Here is a 20,588-nt window from a genome sequence, read left to right as displayed (position 1 = left end):
ATAGTGCTTGGAACAGAGTAGGCCAAAATTTTAAAATAAAGTACCATGCCTTCAAATTATTGTTTCCAGTAACAGATCAAGCACACCATGAACTATTATATAATAATAAAAACTACTAATCTGTAAAAGGCATTCAGAGATTAAAACAAAAGGTGTTAACTTTACTGTGGTATATATTACAATATTAGTCTATGACCAACAATTGTTTGTTGATTAAATTGTTAGAATCGAATATATGCCATATAGAATTAGTATGGCAAACAATTCTCCTAGTAAAATGGGACAAGCACAATGCTATGGGCATTAGTGATAAAACCACAATTTGAAAATTCCATGTATATATTTTCACAATAGGAAAAAAAAATCTCTTCAGAGAAATAAATGGGCTTAACACCTGAGATTTTATTCTCGATATTTTAAGCACATAGTCTTGAATTTTCTAAATCCAAAATATAGTATTTTCATCATAAAACTGTAGCTATGAAAAAATCTGAAAAATAGAAGGAAAGTTAAAACCCTAAATAAATATCTTAAGAATAATTAGAAAATTTAGGCATCTAATCTAAATAGTATTGATATGATTGACTAAATTAACATAGAATTGAAAGGATTATTAACCTATTGGAAAATTAAAAAAATGTTAATGAAAGTAAATTGATATTAAAATGCACACCAATATTTTAAGGGAAAAAAACTAAAGTGTTCATAAAAAATGTAACCTATATGCTTTGGTCAACAGCTACATACTATTAAGAGACAATTTCTCAGGAATCTCAAGTTTCTAACATTTCACAATCAGAAGCAATAATGGTCTCTGTTCCAGATCACATTTTCACGGATGTTTATATAATAGACTTGGAAGACAGAGTGCTTTCCTCTGAATTAAAGGCTTGCTTACTGTCCATTATAAAAGATACAGATTCCCTAGACTCTAGGTTTTACAATATTAGTACACAAACTAATAAATACTGTAATATATGCTAAAGTTAACACCTTTTGTTTTAATCTCTGAATGCTTTTTACTTCTTGGTAGTTTTTCTTATTATATAATAATTCATAGTGTGCGTGATCTATTATTGGAAATAATGTAAAGCCACAGTTTTTTTTGGCCTGCACTGTATCTCTTGATCCTCACCACAATATTATCCCTATTTTATAGATAAGAAAGCTAAGATTTGAAGAAGGTAAAAGCCTGCTCAAAATTATAGAGCTAATATACAATAGGTCCCAAACCATAGAGCAAATTAATAATCAATACACCTGTGCAACCCACTGCACATGCAGGTAGTAGCTGGTACTCATGTTGCTCTTTGAAAATCAAGGAGCAAGGAATTAGTGCAATAAAATATTCAAATATTGTTATTACTGGAATCTTCACATCTTCTGCCAGCATCTATAAAACTGGCAGCTAAGTTCTTACCCTAGAATCAGGGTAAAATTTTCCAACCTTCACAGCTCCTAACATGGATCAGACACTGTGCTGGGTGCACAGAAAGGTAAAGATCAAAACCTCATATGTAAGGATCTACCTCACAGTTATCTAATATTACTGCTATTGCCAACTATCCATCAGGCACATGACCACGTATACTTCACACATAATGTGAGACATTTTTTTTAAACCTTTAGTCAAAGTAATGCATGTAGAAGTGGAAAAAATTGCACTACAGGATGACTTATTAATAACAGCTCCCATATCACATTCCTTCCTTAACATAAAAGGCAATAACTTTATTTTGCTTATATAGGCCATTGTCTATATCACTCTAAATTATATGCTTATTCTTGGAATTGTTTTATTTATTAACAATCTATTGAATTGCTAGAATAAAAGATAAATATTTTGTTTCATTTGTAATACCTCCTACCTTTTTTCCTCCATTAAAAAACTAAATACCCCTGCAAAACTTGACACAATGTCATGACATTACCATCACAATCAAGATGGGAGATTCCCATCAACCAAAAACTAGTTTTCCCTCTCCCTTTGTAACTAACTCTTCCCCCTACTCCCAGCAACCATGTTTTCTATATTTATACATCCATCTCTTCCAGAATGCCATATAAAGGAAATCATACAGCAGGGACCTTTCAGTCTGACTCCTTCCCTCAGCACTATGCATCTGAGACCTGTCAATGTTGCTGGGTATGGCAATAGTATATCCCTTTTTGTTGTTGAGTAGGATTCAATTCTATGACTAAACGATATTTGTTTATCCAATCACAAGTTGAAGGACATTTGAATTGTTTTCAGTTTTAAGCAATTATGAACAAAATATACACATTTATGTATAGGTTTTTGTGTGGGTTGGTACACGTGTAAAGTTTAACTTCATAAGAAGCGGCCAAACACCTTCAAGGTGACACTATCACTTGCATTTCCTCTAGCAAGGTATGAGACTGAGCAATACATCTTTATTCTGTTTTTACTTGGTACTGTCAAACTTTTATTAGACCAACTATAATAAACCTTCATTAAAGAGTTTTGTCATGAGTTTACCATTCACATATTTTATTTGGTGTAATACCTATTCAAATGTTTTGCACATTTTAAAAACTTTTCTGATTACTGAGTTTTGAGAGTTCTTTATATATATTCAATACAAGTCTTTTTTTACAAAATATATGATTTGCAAATATCTTCTTCCAGTCTGTGGCCTATTTTATTCTCTTAACACCATCTTCTTTAGGGTAAAAATTTTAACTTTTCAATAAAGATTAATCTATCATCATTTCCATTCATGGAATATACAAAACCCAAAGTCATACATATTTCATGTGTTCTTCTGGAAGTTTTAATTTATAGTTAGGTCTAGGACCTATTTCAAATTAATTTTTATATAAAGCAAGAACTATTGTTATGGTTTAGATATGAGGTGTCCTCCAAAAGCTCATGTGTAAAACAATGCAAGAAAGAGGTTAAAGGATTGGGTTAAGAAAGCTTTAACCCAGTGCATTAATCCCCTAATAGGGATTAACTGGGTGGCACCTGTTGGCAGGTGAGGCTTGACTAGAAGAGGTGGGTCACTGGGGGTGGGGGAGTGCTTTGGGGTATAGATTTTGTTCTTGGTGAGCACAGTTCACTGTCTGCTTCCTGATGTGATGTCCTGAGTTGCCTTCCTCTGCTATACTCTTCCATCATAATGCTCTGCCTCTAGGGCCCAGAGCAATGAAATCGGCCATCTATGGACTAAGATCTCTAAAATTGTGAGGCCTAAATAAAACTTTTACTCCTCTAAAAGTGTTCTTGTCAGGTCTTTTGGTCATAGTGTTCAAAAAGCTTACTGAAACAACTGTGTAGGCTGTTGTTTTTTGCATGTGGACATCCAATTCTTCTAGAACAATTTTTTGGAAAGGCTATCATTTCCTCCATTTAATTGCCCTGGCACCTATGTTTAAAAAAATCAGATACCCGTAAATATGTGGGTATATATGTCCAATTAATCCCTTTATTTCCCACTACTATCTTAATTACAGTAGCTTTATAGTTAAGTCTTGAAGTCAGGTAGTACATGCCTCCAATTTTGTTGTTTAACTATTTTCATCAGTGTTTCAGCATAACAATCTTACATATAATTTGTCTTTTCAGTTCATGTGTATATGGTACTTTGAAAAATGCTTAATTTTCAGTTGCTCATTTTAAGAAATATTATTAGTTTTTGTATACTTACTTCATATCATGTCACTTTTTAGGTATAGTAGCATTTTGGTAGGTTCTTTGAGTAATTGTTACTGGCAATAATCTCATTTATGAATAAAGTTCTTTCATTTCTGCTCTGCTTTCTTCCCCCTTGCGTCATTACAGAACCTACTTTGTAGAAGTTCAATTCATTTAAGTTTATACTAGATTTTTTAATATTTATTTTAATTGTAGTTAAATAAAATAAAGGTATTATGTTTATTTTTATGTAGTGTTGAGGATCAAACATGGGGCCTCACACATGCTAGGCAAGCGCTCTACCGCTGACCCACAATCCCAGCCCTCAGGTATACAATTTTTAAAAAGTGCATTCTCTAGTTGCTCGGTGGTGTTTTATAGATATCAATTAGTCAACTCAGTTGACAATGTTGCTCAAGATTTATATATCCTTAGTGATTTTCCATTTGTTCTATTAACTATTGAGAAAAGAGTGCTGAAATCTCCAAATATAATCATGGTTTTGTCTCTAATGAGCCTTTCAGTTTTTACTGTTTTTACACTGAATATTTAGGAGCCATGTTGTTGGAGTTTAAACATGAAGAATTTTTGTCTTGGTGAACTGAGCACCATGTTTTTCTATTTGAGGGGAGGGAAGGGAATAAATGTAGGGACCTCCATTTTCTTTGGTCATATTGTTTTGTTCAATTGCTATTAAGCTATACTGAGCTCATTAATTTTCAGTGACTTTTACAGAGATTTAACAATATTAAAGCTAATCACAAGGAAAATGAAAAGTGATCCTAGAAGCATGCTTTTTTTAAAAAAAAAAAGTGGGAAAGGCTAAATTACAACGATCTCCCTTTTGATCAAAATTCTGACTTAAAACATCTAGGTGTGTCTTATAATTTGAAGCTTATTTTTCAAATAGTTTTTATTTTTCTGAAATAAAAGATATATTGAGCTTTACCTCACATATTTTAATGATATTTTTCTTGAGCTGCATTCAATATTTTAATGTGCACTTGAAGTTTTCAAGATCTAATCTACACTCATGTCAACTTGTAACTAAACATTTATCAAATGTTTTACATGGATTTTTTATTCATCAACTCTCTGCCCTCTGAAATACAGTCCAACAGCTGCTTCACTCTACTACAGTCCACTCAATAAAAATATCACATAAAAGCTAAATATTATTTACAGTTTGCCCACATGCACAGATCTGCGTTCATCTCAGATAAAAGGTTACAATGCAGGTCCAAAGGATGATGTGGAAATTATTCACCAGCTTCATCAAAGTAAGGGATATACATCGAGGGCAAGTAAAAAGAGATACACTGGAGTCATAAGCAAAGAGCATACAAAACCTAGTTACTACTATTAAATATAATCTTCTCAACAGAATAATACAGATATGTTAATAGCCTATTTTTAAGGTGATTTCTTCATGACTTATAAAAAGGCTTCTAATTCTCTTCTTCAAGATTATTTAATCAAATTTGTTAGTGGCAGTTTCTAACCTTTCCTAAATCTAGAACACCATTACTAACCCCTTTACTCTCTGCTGATGACCAGATCTTTTACTTTACAAAGAAAAGTAAGGCCAGGTGATATGTTCCATCAACTTCCTTTTGCTCTGTTTCTATCCTTTTGTCCAAGAATATATCCTCCCTTATTCAATAAGTTACTTTTTCACTTGTGTTCTTGAGCTCCTATCTGCCTCTCTCTGCACACACCATGCACCCGCTAGGATCCAATTCATACCTAAGAACACCCACTTACTCTTTCAACATTTTTTTTAAAGGCACCTATCATGTTTAAGTCACTGAGACACAAAGTTAAATAAAAATCCAGTTCTTCAGGAAACTCACAAACTGGTGGAAAGATGAACAGGCAAAGAAATGATTAAAATCTAACATAGTAAGTGCTAAGGGCATTACGTACAGTATAGCCATGGCATAAAGGAAAGAGGGCTTACCTCTGCTTGGTTACAGATAGATGTTCTTTGTTTTATATGTTCACCAAGCCCACTCTCTAATCTTTTTCTTCTTTCTACAAACAGGCTCAAGTGTCTTTCAGTCCACATTATTTTTACTTGTTTGCAGTGCTGGGAACCCGGGGTTTCATGCATGCTAGGCAAGTACTCTACCACTGAGTTACACCTCCAACCCCTCTCCTTCAGTCTTCTTTTTTAATTTATATATGACAGCAGAATGCATTCCAATTCTTATTATACACATAGAGCACAATTTTTCATATCTCTGATTATATACAAAGTATATTCACACCAATTCATGTCTTTATACCTGTACTTTGGATAATAGTATCCATCACATTCCACCATCATTTCTAACCCCTCCCCTTTCTCCCACCCCTCTGACCTATCTAGAGTGCATCTATTCCTCCCACACTCCCTCTCCCTACCCCACTATGAATCAGCCTCCTTATACCTGAGAAAACATTCAGCATTTGGTTTTTTGGGATTGGCTAACTTCACTTAGCATTATCTTCTCTAATTCCATCCATTTACCTGCAAATGCCATTCTCCTTCAGTCTTAAACCCACAAACAAACACACCATTCCATGATGATTAAGCTAATACCATTCTGATGCCCCTTTATGAGTACATTTTCTGAAAGTATCACATGCACTGTTTTTTATTCATTCATCTTTTAAATACGTGTGTTCTGGCTTTTGGTTTCCACCATTATATTGACACCTTTTACCAAAGTCAAAGTTGAGTAACCCACTCAGCACATGCAGTCTTCACCTTAAACAGTCTCTCTACTACAAAGGACTTTTTGGACCTACTTTCTTCTTATATATATTTCCCCTCTCTCCTCCCATTCTTGTTCGGTCTTGACTAATACCACTTCCTTTTAATACCTGATAGAATGGAATCTTGGTTAATGCTTTTGAGACATGTTTTTTGACTCCCTACCTCTTCTTTCCCACATGATAATTATCATGATAATTAGCTCTAAAGTAGAGTGCCGTTAAGGGAAAATATCTTGAAATCAGAAGGGCTGGCTTCAATTTCAATTTTTACTACAGATTTACTAGGGATGCACAATAGCATGTGGCATGTCACATCCTAGGGCTCCATAAAAGAAAAATGGCTTTCCAATGTTCTTTCTAGTCTCACAATTCCACAATTTTCACCAGAAAGGTCATTTCTAGTTCTAACTTCTTGAATATGCTACAAATCTACAATCCGTCTGCCACGTAAAAAGTTCCACCTCTAAAACTGATCTCCGAAACAACCTCTTCCCTTAAGCTCCCTTTCAATGTTACACTGGTGCCACCATTATCCTAAACTTGAAACCCCAATAAAACAATGTGCTTTCTGCTTTAATCCATGCATTCTCTCTTTATAACTCCCAATATTCCTTCAAGGCCTCAAAGATCATCTCTTCCAGAAAGTACTCCTTGCCTCCCCAGATGGTTACAAACCCTCCTTCGTTACCCAAGACTCTCTTGTAACACCCGACTTATATTTTCCTCCAGACCCTTTTCTGTGGGAGCAGGATTTATACCTTATTCTTCTCTGCACAGCCCACATTATAAGATTGAAACTGAATTAACTAAATCAGAACTTTGGACACAAAAGAACTTTAGGGATGCATAATGACTTAGATGTTAGAGCTCTAAAACATACATTGTTCTTCCAAAGCTAAGGAAGCAATTCCTTCAAAAAGCCAAGTCAACTCAGAGGCACACTATAAATAACAGGTTTTGCAATGTCAAAGACTTATTTCTTTAAAAAAGCAGACTTACCAAAAGATGTACTCCTATTTTGACAATTTGAGCATTTCCTTTTTATTTAAATTGTTCACAAAGTATTTTAGAAAATTATTAGACCCAGAACTACAATCAGAAGCATAGATTAAACAAAGATGCCTATCAGAGCATTCAGTCAGTACACACTACATTATTGTGTGCTTAGGAAATAATTTCCCAAAATAAAATGTTATCATTAATTTTCAGTTTCATTAACAAGCTTCAAAATATTACTCTTTAATTATTTTTAAATGTGGTCCTCAGCTGATATAGTGAAACAAACTAAGAAGGAATAAAGGGGTGAGGGGTTCATCTTCCTTTACAACTAAGAAAAATAAAAATACAAAGTTGCAGATAGAAGGAAGAACTGGAATTTCCAAGGAGTTTAAACCAGAAGAGTCAAGGCTTTAGCTGATTTCATCTAAAAGATAGGGTGCCTAGGGTAAGGCCTGACAAACAGAACACAGCCTTACTACAAGAACATTAAATAAACCTGAGATGATCTGTCTGATGCCTCATTACTGAGGATGCAGAGCAGAATCTGACTTACCTGGTTTATCCCTCCGGGAGAGATCTTGTAAGTCTGCAACTTCTGTTTCAGCAGCTCTGGATCACTGTGACGAAATGGGCACCCTGACAACAGAAAACAAACCAGCACACCAACAAGGTTATTTACCCGGGACTTAGTATAATACCACTCTCGAGAGACTGCCTAAGCTCCTCTTAATTGTCTAACAGCTTATTAATAAAAAAGCTAATTGCCCATGGGTGCAACTGCTTTCCTCTCTTTATCTAAATGACAACTTAGCTGTACAGTTATCAGGGTGCTACAGGCTCAAGAGTTACAGAGAATATTACACCATTTTCAGGCTAAGATGTACATGATGAGGAAAACAGCTTTAATTTTGCTACTTGCTAGTAAGTACAGATAATCATAAAGTAGCTTTAACAGTTTGCCTTAAAAAAAACTTTACATAATCTCATTCTTCTAGTCTACATAAGTTACATAACAGACACATAAGAATAGGGAAATAGATGGGCTGCGGTTGTGGCTCAGTGGTAGAGCGCTTCTAGCACCCATGAGGCACGGGGTTAGATCCATAGCACCACATGAAAATGAAATAAACATATTGTGTCCACCTACAACTAAAAAAATAAATATATTTTTTTAAAAGTTGCAGTTCTTTAAAAAAAAAAGGGGGAGGAACAATGTAAACAAAAAATAAAATGTAAAACCTTAGAAATATGAAGCTCTTATACCATTTCAATACATTCTATGCCTATTTCCTGTGAAGAGAATCCAAATTTAGAGGAATCATGGAAGAAAATGAAATAGACAAATAGGAAACTATTGCACAGAAAGACAACTTGTAGTATGTCATCTCTATATTGCTTGAGAAAAAAAGAAACTATTAGAAATACTTGAATAAATAAGAACACAAGGATTATAATTAAAAGCTTATATTTTGGGCCAAAACCTAGTAAATTTTAAATATCCTAATAAGAAACTCCAATGGTAAGTAAAATATTTAACTTGAAAAATGAATACAGGAAACTCTGATTTTTTTTTTATCATAAAGATGATGGATTTGTAAGTTAATTAGAAACAGCTTGTTTTTAATGAAATCAACAGGAAACCAGTTGATGAAAAAATATGGAAAACAGCCAGGATGGCAAACACAAATGTATTTCTCAAAAACATCCATTATAATAACATGGACCCCTACAAACAATGCAATTTTAAAAATTTACAGTATATCTCTATTCTGAAGAAAACAAATATTTAGTGCAAAGAAACATTTGCGAAACCTTATAATACATGGTTAAGAGTGTGGAACTGCACAGCCTGAATCTGAAACTCAGTTCACCACTTACTAATTGGGTATTTAGACAAATATCTTCTTACTGACTCAGCTTCATAGTTTGCTCAAGTGAGGGAAATAATAATATCCATCTCACATATCTAGCATAAGAATGCAACATAAACTATTTTATGCTCTTGGCATAAACATAGTAAGCCCTCAAAACATGCAAGCTATTATTCTTGAAGTATCTGATAAGATTACAAGGCACCCCAATGAGAAAGAAATGAGGGTATAAGGGGTATTGTTGTTTAATCACAGAATGATGAAAGGGCATTAGAAAAAGGAGACAGACTACAAAAAATTACCCAAAGTATACATGAAATAATAACTAGACCTGTATGAAAGGTCAGAAAGAACAAAGCCAAAAAAAAAAAAAAATGAAGATTGTTAATCTTTGAAGTACTAATGGCCATAGAAAGGTCTTTTGAAGCTATGTTCACTACAAGAAACAGACTATTGCTTGGAGAAGCTGTTGATATAAACACCTACTTTGTTTCTGTCTTCCACATAAAATTGTGATTCCCCCAAACTGGAGAGACAGGTGAAAACAGAATCACAACTGACTGAAGCAGAAACCCATGAGCAGGACCTCCAGAGGAAGCAGTGCCAACAGGAAAGCCTAATTGTTATAGGTAAATGGCTGCAGCCTCAGTGTTGGCCAAGTCTTGGGGTTCTCACACTTTTGTGAACTTTACCTCCAGAAGCTCTATTAGTTCCTCACAGTGAATATTAGAAAAAAAAGTGTGTGTGTGTGTGTGTGTGTGTGTGTGTGTACACACAGCTTTATAATAGCTTTATTTATAACTGCCAAACCTTAGAAGCATCTAAGACTTCCTTCAGTAAATGAATGGATAAATAGTCTATGGTACATCCAGACAACGGAATATTATTCAGTGATAAAAAGAAATGAGCTATCAAGACATGAAGACAGGGAGGAAATTTAAACACATTTTGCCAAGTGATAGAAAACAATTTCAAAGTATGTAGCCCTCCAATGACATATAGACTTCAACTATATGACATTCTGTAAAAGGCAAAACTATGAAGTTAGTTAAAAGATGTAGTTGCCAGAGAGTAAGGGGAAGGAGGGATGAATAGGCAGAGCACAGAGAAATTTTTTAAGAGTGACACTCTTCTCCACAATGGTAGATAGATGGCATTATAAATTTGTCCAATTCCATAAAATACACCACACCAAGAGCAAGTCCTAATATAAACTATGGGCTTTGGGTGATAATGATATGTCAATGCAGGTTTGTCAATTGTAACAATTGATATATAACATTGATGAGGGATGTTGATAGTGGGGGATATTATACATGTGTAATGGCATAGGATACACAGGAACTCTCTGTACTTTCTGCTGAATTTTGCTGTGAGCCTGAAAAGGTGCTAAAAAAAAAAATCAGGTTTATTTTTTAAAGGGGGAATAAGTGAATCTGTCCCCAAAAATATGAGTCAAGTGTTTGTTAAGTATAGAACAGGAATCCACTATTACCTGAGGTTTTGTTTTCTGTGGTTTCACTTATGAAAGGTCAAATCCAGTCCAAATGTATTAAATTAAAATTACATAAAAAGCAATTAAAAAGTTTTATACTACACACCATTCATAATAGTGTAATGAAATCTTGTTTCTTCCCACCTCATCCCCAGTATATCCATGCTGTATATGCTACCTACCCATTAACCACTTACTAGCTGTCGTGGTTATCAGATCAACCGTCATGGTACTGCAATGCTTCTATTCAAATAACTAATTTTTTGACTTCATAATGGCCTCAAAGCACAAGAGTATTGTTGCTGGCAATTTGGGTATGCCAAAAAGGTGAAATGTCTCAACTAATTAAGAAAAATATAATGCTGAGGTGACTAAGATCTGTGGTAAGAATAAATTTTTTATCCAAGAAATGGTGAAGGAGGACAAAGAAATTCATGCTAATCCTATCCACCTCAAGTTGCAAAAGTTGGATGCATGATGTGACAAGTGCATAGTTAAGATGGAAAAAGCATTAAATTTGTGGGTAGAAAACTTGAACAGAAAATGTGATCTAGGAGCTCCAGAAAGATTTAAGTCTATACAAAGACTTTAGCAAGGCTCCCTTAAAATGTGTGACATCAAGCCATTTACTGCAAAGTAAGAGATTACATAGATTCAGGAATAGGGTTGGAACAAAAAACATAATTACTAGAGAGGTTGAATCAGTGGAAAAAGCTGCTGTTATCACACCTCCTGCAGAGCTGAAAAAGTTGATTAAAGAGAAGGGATGCCATCCAAAGCAAATTTGCAAATTTGCAAATTTTCAGAATTGCAAAGAAACCACTCTTCTGGAAGAAAGTGCTCAAAAGAACCTCATAAAAGTGCAAAGGAGGCATGAGGGCATAAAACATGGAAGGACAGATTAACTTGCACTATGTAGCAATATAACAAATTTAAATGCCATTGTTGATAACAGCACCAATTCTTAATTTGGGCCTACTGGTGCCCGATGATTAACTAAAAGAAGGATAAAGGTTTGGCATTTCTGATTTCATTTTGTACATGTCCCTTTTGCCTAAAACTTTTGGTCAGATTCCTGCTCAACTCTGCACACAGGCAAGTTAATCACTTAAGGAGTATTCATCCAAAGCTAGTTATCTACCAACTTTGAGGCTAAAGACACCAAGAGTAACTAAGGTATTTCCAAGATTTGCAGGGACAAGTGAATTGCCAGCTTTTATAGTGTCCTATTCCAGACCCCTGGAGCGGACAAAGAAAATTTTAGTTATTACCCTGTACCTTCCAGGAACAGTGAAGCCTCTTTCCAGGCAGATCACCCCATGAAGAGATTACCCACTTAAGTAGGAGAATCATCTCACAGGAACCAAATTATACCTTTCCAGGATCACAAGTCTGACAAATATCCTGCAAATAAAATATGGGAATTGTCCCCTCAAGTAAAAAGGACTTCTGACTTCTCCAGAGCTACCTCACAGAATCAGAACTGAGATATCAACCAACCAGACCACAGTTTGACCAAGATTGCTTAATTATGTATACCTCTCACTCCCTGCTCCATTTCCTCCTTTATTTAAACCTAAAGTTCATGTCAGTACCCTCAAAGACAGGACCAAGATGCTTGAGCTATATCATCTCCCTAATATGGCCATATGATTGAAGTTCCTGATTTTCACCATTGCTTTTTGTTTGGTTTTTGGGGTGAACGGCAGGACCTGATTTGCTGGGACCTGCAGAGTTGGGCCTCTGGCCTAGGACTCCAGTAACAGCACCATTATAGGGCATATGATGAAGTTAGGTATAGTGAACAGAGTGAAGAGCCCATGTGCTCTCAAAAACAAAAATTATCTTGCCCATGTTCTGCCAACATAATTAAAAAGCATTTGTGACACCCATCTTATTTATGGAATGGTTCCACCATCACTTCATTCACAAAATGGAAAAATACTTAGAAGAGAAAGAGTTGTTACTAGTAATAGTTGCATTAGTAACAATGCACCTCAACATCCTGAATCTGTTTGCTATGAAAACAAAAACAGTGAGGTTGTATTTTTACCTCCAAATATAACTTTGCTGCTTCCCTTGACCTGGGCATCATTTGATTTGCCAAAGCCACACACATCCATCTGGTATTTGGTTGCATTTAATCAGCAATTGATGTAGACCCTAATCTGGACATAATACAGTGCTGGAAATGATTCACTATTGCTGATGCCATAAAATTCATGAAGTTTAAGTGGATAAACTAAGATCAGAAATTGTAAATGCCTGTTGGAAGAACTTAAGGAGTAAAGTTGTGGTGATTTTAAAGGTTTCCCAGGAACCAAGAGACAAGGAAAATCATTTATGCAGCAAGACAAATCAGTGGAGGATTTTTTGACATACTTGATGAAGAAGTGGAAGAACATACTGAAAGCCATCAAGAAGTATTAAATGAGGAACTGGAAGAACTTTTTAACTATAGAGGAAGAGGAAGAATCAGCAATGTGGATGTTACCAAAATTTGCTAAAAGTATTTCCAATCCCACAAACATTGGGGACAAATTACAGAATACAATCCTCAGTTAAAATTTAGCATTACAATCATCTCCTGATCACTAAAGGATCACAACCTCTGTAGCAACACTTGTTAAAAAAAAGACAACAATTTCCAGTTACAATGATCTTCTAAAACATTTCTGGGGGGGGGGGGGGACTTCAATTATCAAGGATCTCCAAGCATTGACACCATCTGCTCCTGACACTCAACTATTGATATCAGAATGGCTCACTGACACAGGATCAGCCAACATGATCCCTCTTGTAATAGTAGCCTAATGCTACATCATAAGGCTTATATCAATCATCTTCCTTCCTTTCATCACATAGGCACTGAGTCATCTCACATCATAAGAAGGGCAAGTACAGGGCAATAAGATATTTTGAGAAAGACCACATGTACATAACTTTATTTATGGCATAGTGTTGTACTTATTAGTTATTATTGATAACTGTGCCTAATTTATATACCGAACTTCATCACAAATACATATGTATAGGAAAAAATAGTATACACAGGGTTCACTACTATTTGTAGTTTCAGGTCCCCACTGCAGCTCTTGGAACATATCTACTACAGATAAGCTTAACCACTGTTATGTTTGAGTGAAAGAGTATAAATTAGAAACAAATATAATAAAAATGCACTGAAATAAATAAGATATTATTTAACAGAAATAAAAAAAATATAAAGTCCTGCATTTATGCTAATAAAAGTCAATTACACAAGTGATGAATGCTAAGACCTGGAAATTCACAAGAAGAATCCCTAGTAATTTAGTTGGCCAAAAACTCAGTTCCGAGTTCACATCTTGGTATGGCTGCTATGCTAACAAGTTTCCGGCTTCCTCAATAGAAGTATCTGGTCAATGACTTTCAAACTTTAGAAGACATAAAAACTACACAGGGAAATGCAAATAAAATCTAATCTTTTATGTCTGAGGGTGGGACCTGAACGATCTGTATTTCCAAAGGTTATCTTAAGGGATTCTAACACAAGTGATAGAAATCACTCATTGCATATTAAAAGCACTGGCCACTTCTTCACTTATTAAGTAATCGATGTAAAAGCATTTTATAATGCTTTGGACGCATGGAGTCTTTCTAAGAATATGTTGGTGATTATTTGCCCTTTAACAGCCTAACAGTGTGCAATCTTATGAAACTGTTTCACTCGATTCTAAAACAAACAAACAAAAAATTATTTTGACACATATTACAGCAATGCTTTGGTAATCTAAAATTATTAATATGAGCTATTAAATCATTGCTTGACACACCAGACAAATGAGAAACTTTTCCATGTATACTTAGAGAACGCTTTATGGAAAAAAAAAAATGAACTCGGCTGTATTCAAATTACAGTTTGACATGGATTTTTTAACTAACAACTCAGGCAAATTGATAGGTATGTTTAACACCATGACTTATAAAATTGCTCAGTATTTGTTGGTTAATCAGATAACAGTAATGAGAATAAAACACACTCTTCCTCAGTAGTCTTTTAGAAAATTAATGAATAGAAAATTCATAAAAAAAATTCATGAATCTAATATTCCAAACTACAGTATCTCAACTCCAATAAGCTTTGAAAAACTTATATCAGTTTTCTAAGACACTTGCAGAAAAAGGAGGAAAGAGAATAGCAGAAGTGTGGAAATTGAGAACTGAAAAGCCCAGTCCAGGACAAACTAAAATGCAGCTGAATGAATTTCTCTTGTCTGACCTAGTTCAGTAATAAGACAAATCACTGTTAGAGTAATGGCGCTCTAGCTTGACACTCATGACTGACATAAGCTACAAACTGGGCCCTGTCAGTAATGCAAAAAAAGCCATTACATTGCTTCAGTGTTTCCTGCATAGCTAGGCTTCTGCAGTTTCCAGCATATCCACTGAAAGCACTTACCATGATAGTCTCCTTGGCTTGGTGGATTAGTCAGAATAATCTTCAAACAACTAAAAGGTGTATAGTCTGTCCTCTTGCCTTCCTTTCCGAAGCTATGACGGATATTGTAAGAGTAACCTCTGTCAAACTAGTTGAGAAAAAGAAAAAGGCAAACTCAGTCAATACTGTAATAGTGATATTGCAATGCCAGCTAGAATCAGTGTGTACAAAGTGATATTTTTCTATAATAAATTCGATATTTAGAGGCAGATGTTTATTGACATCAGATACAACCATTGCACCTTTTGTGATATAAATACTTTCTTTAAAAAAAAAAAAACAAAATTTATAGAAAACAAATTTCTCAAGTAGAAGACAGCTAATGTTATGTAGAATCATCTCATTATCCATGAAGATTGATTCCAGGACACCAATTCCCCCATACCAAAATCTGTGAATGTTCAAGTACTGCAGATAAAATGATGTGATATTTGCATATAATCTGCTATATCCTCCTGTATGCTTTAAATCATCTACAAATTGCTTATAATACCTAATATAAATGTTTTGTGAATAGTTGTTATTGCATTGTTTAGGCATAATGACTTGTTTCAGGAAAAAAGTCTGTACATGTTTACTATGTAATTTTTTTTTCTAATATTAGGGTTGGTTGAACTTGTGGATACAAACATGGAGAGCAACTGAACATGTTTAAAGTTAAGAGTAATCCTTTCCCAAGCCCTTAGTTTGATTCCAGAGATTATACTAGACATAAATCAGTTTACCCTCTCTTCTGCCTTCCTTCCCCTAGTTGTCCCTTAACTCCCATATTCTACCCATTCTACTTCTGAAATGTCTCTTAAAATAATTAATACTTGCCTCTGCATGTGCACTATATAAAGCAAGTAGTCAGCAAGTGCCTGATGAATGAGTGAACTACTGCAATTGCCTCCTACCTGGAATTCCTGCCTCCGTGTTCATAAAATAAGCTAATGGTATGGAAGGGACTTTGAAATGAGCGAGATAAGAGGGAAAAAAGGAACTAACATTTATCGAAATGAAATTAGGTACCGCCAGGCATTTTGCTAGGTGCTTTTAAAACTGTAATCCCACTTAATCATTTAAATCGTCACAGTTCACCTGTGATGTTACACATGAGAAAACTGAAGTTCAAAGAAATGAAGCAATGTGATATAATACAGCTATTAAATAAATGGCAGAGTTGAAAATCATGTGTAGGTAAGTCTGATTCCAAAGCCCATGTTCTTTCCATAATAGTGCACTTTCTCAATAATAAGGTATTTAAAAATCATAGGTTCCAATGAAATCTTTTTAGGATGTAACTTCTTTCTTTTAGATGATACTTCATCTCAGAGTCCAAAGTCAAAAGTAATCTGTTCCTCCAAACTTCAGTAATATTCTCCCTATACGGACCTAAAAGTCTCTAGAGGATTTATCTTCACTACATTTTTAATTTTTATGAAGCTTAACTGTAATTCTCTTATAAAACACTACATCTATTTTCTATCAATCACCTCTTTACATAGGTGATTAACTGTTCCTGACCATAAGCTCCTTCAGGTAAAATCTGTTACTTAGCTTAGTACCATCATGCAAGAAAAAAATGAAGTAAGTGCACGTGCAAGAACTCCTTGGTCCCACCACAGCATTTGAAAGTGTACTTGTCCCACTATTCTGCTTCCATTAAATGTTTTCCACTGTCTGATGGTTGGTGATTTTATAATTCCATGATTAGGTGATAGCCATACCCCACTGGTCAAATGAAGGCAGACACTGTACCTTCAACAAGATGTTTGACAGGAGCCAATGGTGAACATTGATAGAATCTCTCACTCCACTTTTCAGCTATAAATCCCTCTTTATCCATGTTATATTTGGAATTAAGCTCAGTTCTTTCCCCAATATTCCAATAGTTCCTGAATAAAGTCTATTTGTACTGCTTTAACTACTGTCCAGCTCTGTTTTTGGTGCTTTCATTCACATCTGATCCAACCACCATCATTAGGCCCTCAGATATAACAACCAATCCTCAACATACTTTGTTTCCAGTCTGCCTGCTTGACTTGAGTGTCAAATAAATGTCTGCTGAAGAATGGTGAGGGCATATTTTGATTCTTAAGATTCTAGCAATGCTCCTAAACTTCACTTGGGTCATGTTTCAGTAAACTCATACACTGAAAATATCCGAAGTCAAAATGCAATAAATACCCCTAACCTACTATTATAGTATGGATCTGGAATGTCCCCCAAAGGCTCAGGCAGCAATTTTCAGAGGTGGGCCAGAGGTGGGGATTTGGGGAAGTAATGGATCATAAGGGTTCTCACCTCATCAATGTATTAATCCATCAGTGGATTCATAGTGGAAAGGACTATTGGAAGTTGGTTGAAACTGTAGGAGGTGGAACCTAGTCGAAAGGGGGTAAGTCCTTGGGGACATGGACCTGGGAACTATATTTTGTCCCCAGTCCCTTCTTCCTTCTCTCTACCCCCTGACTGCTATGAGGTAAACAGCCTTCCTCAGCCACTCCCTTTTGCCATGATGTTCCTGCCTTGCCACAGGCTTCAATGCAATGAAGCTAGCTGATATGGACTGAAACCTCTGAAACTGACCCAAAATAAACCTCTCCTTCTTTTAGGTTGTTTTTCTTAGGTATTTTGTCACAGTGATCACAGTTTAGTAACATAAGCCACAGCTCGCTGATGCTGCTTAGCTTTTCCAGAGAAGATTATACTACACATCCCTAGCCGAGATCAAAATTCAAAACAGAAAGTATGGTTTCTATTGAATGTGCATTATTTTCACACCATGTAACATTGAACATTTTTAAGTCAAACCATGGTGAATATGGGGGCAACCTGTGTACTGTCTAAAGCTGGGTTAGATGCCCAGACTTTGTTTCCAGTGGGGCTTCATTCCTGAAATCATAGAATGGGGAATTCCACCCCCAACTCTGTTTCAAGTGAGGATCCACTCCCTAAGGCCTCAGAGGGAATCTTTTTCCTGGTTCTTTACTAGGCTTCTCCGTTCTATTTAATTCTGCTCCTCCCATGGGAACTTAGGTCAATTGTAACTCTCCTTCTTAAATCCTTCCTGACTATGTGCTTCACCACTGCAGCCCATAAACTGGCTGTGTGCTTTCTTACTGGCAAATTTTTACTAAACTCTCTTCAGCTACCCTCCTGGATTATACCCATACTAGTCCATCTGAGAGAAGGTTCTAGAGCATTAGGGAACAAAATTTTCAGATGTACAGTAGTTCGCCCATTTTACCTTTAATGAAGAAGCTGAAAAATGGCTAAATAATTCAATCCTTATCAAATTAGCGACGTTCACAATGACTTCAGAAAAAAATTTCCAACCAAGCAAACCACCAAAAGCTTTCCACTGCACCCCCAAATTCCTCTCCTCTCCCAACCCTCCTTTATAGCCTTCTCTCCCTGAATGTTCTCTACCATCTGCACCTCCAGCTTCTCAACTCCAGACTCCCATCTCCCAAAGATGAAGCTTAGTTTGTAGCCAATACAAGTTCCCATGCAAGGCCAATGAAGACTTGGCATTTAAACTACATGCCATCACCAAGAATCTTCCTGACTCCAGAAAAGAAAAAAGGTTCTAGGAGTATACTGTCCAAGATTTCCCAATTTATGGCAATTTATCCTCCCATTAGTTGGGTCTGGAGATGCCTCCCTTTGGTTTGCAAAGGCCAAATGAACCCTCCTTTCTAAAGTCCTTCATGGGTCTCAGGGTAACCGGATTTCCACTGAAGACTCAAGGAAGAAAAAAATTACTAGGAATCTTCCCTACATGTCCAAAACTGTAAATAACAAAGGAATTAAAAGGTAGCTATCATCCTCAATTAGATACAACATGGAAAGACCATTCAGGCTGGAACTGACTTCTCAAACAGCTTCTGCAATGACCACGCAAGCTTTATAAATAGTCTCAGATCAGAACCCCATGACATTACAGAAAAATAGTATTACTGGAAAAAAAAATGTATATATTATCTGAGTTCCAGACATTAGCCCAGCATTATGAAGACAGAATTTAAAAAAAAAAAAACTAGAAAATATACAATGCAAGCTCCACAATTCAGGATTCCCTCTGATCTGGACACACACCCATATAGAGGAAAAAAGGACACTGGACCTGGAATTACCTGGTTCTCAAAATGAGGTGAAAAGTCTAAATCCCCTCCTTAGAAATCCCCAACACTTTTCTAGGGAAGTAAATGCCCAATGCCCTCAACTACTACTAAATTTAAAAGTGAAAATAACCCTTTAAGTTGAACTCTCCCACATTTCTCATTGGTAGTACAGCAACACATTCTTCTTTAATACCACTACAGCGACACATTCTACCTTAATACCAATACCTCTTCCTCAGAGTCCAAATTTCACCTGCTATGAATTTTGATAATTTACCTTATGATCTGCCTCTATTTCTATGGGACCTCTAAAAGCCCTGTATAACTTCCTCCTCAGCTCTACCCCAGTAAACTTGTTGGGAAGGGATCTTCTCAGAATTGGGGTATAAAGATTCCTGCAAGATTCCTTCTATAGGTCCCTGACTCCTTCCTTTCATAACTAGCTCCTTAATGGCTTTGTCTCACTTTCCCCAAGGGGGCTGGGATTTCTTTCCTCCTTTTAGCCTATTACCCATTTAATTACAGGCTTAAATCAACTATTAGAATTCCCTCTTCTTTATACTGAAAAAAATGATATTAGATGTATGGGATACAGAACTCAAACAAATAGATCTTTCCATGCCCTTCCCCAGTATTCCCCAATATCATTTAAGACCAGGACTTGAAAGGCTCCCGTGATTAAATAAGATTAGATTAAAAAACATGAGTAGAATGTGCTACCCCACTTCTATTCCATGCAATAGTTCCATTTTGACTATTAAAAAGTCAAATGGGGAAGGATATGGTTAGTCAGTTGGTGACTAATCCTCATACTATCCTATCTGCTGTCTCCTCCAATATGCAATATTTCATAGTCATGAGTGTGTGTGTGTGTGTGTGTGTGTGTGAGAGAGAGAGAGAGAGAGAGAGAGAGAGAGAGAGTGTGTGTGTGTGTGTGTGTGTGTTTAAGCATTTCTTTATAAGGAATCTCAATACTAGTTTGGCTTCACCTGGGAAAAATCAGCAATTTACCCGGACTGCTATGTTCCCAAGGATTTACTGAAGCCTTCTATACTTCTTGATTACCCGAAATGCCAACTAGACAGACTTAAGATTCCCATGAGACTCCACTTCAATCCAGAATGTAGGTCACCTCCTTATGTATTCTGAACAGTTATGGCAACTTCCTCTTAGACACAAAATACCTTGTTAAGGCATTAGGCAAAAGTGAGCTAGA

General features: G+C 35.8%; 1 protein-coding gene across 6 annotated transcripts in view; it reads right to left on the bottom strand.

The window, feature by feature from the left end:
- Prim2 (DNA primase subunit 2) overlaps nucleotides 1-20,588 on the bottom strand; it is a 436,920-nt gene that overhangs the window by 33,804 nt on the left and 382,528 nt on the right. For all 6 annotated transcript variants that reach the window (XM_046432559.2, XM_058575226.1, XM_046432556.2 and 3 more), the window contains 2 exons: nucleotides 15,225-15,351; nucleotides 7,971-8,053 (listed from right to left, as the gene is read on the bottom strand). In XM_046432559.2, coding sequence (XP_046288515.1) covers nucleotides 7,971-8,053; nucleotides 15,225-15,351 — 210 coding nt within the window. The remainder of the gene's footprint in view (nucleotides 1-7,970; nucleotides 8,054-15,224; nucleotides 15,352-20,588) is intronic.

Source organism: Marmota monax, unplaced genomic scaffold (assembly GCF_021218885.2).
Source record: "Marmota monax isolate L192 unplaced genomic scaffold, Marmota_monax_Labrador192_F-V1.1 WCK01_AAM20220418_F8-fsc00116, whole genome shotgun sequence".
NCBI lineage: Eukaryota > Metazoa > Chordata > Mammalia > Rodentia > Sciuridae > Marmota > Marmota monax.
This window is presented reverse-complemented; position numbering and strand designations above follow the sequence as displayed.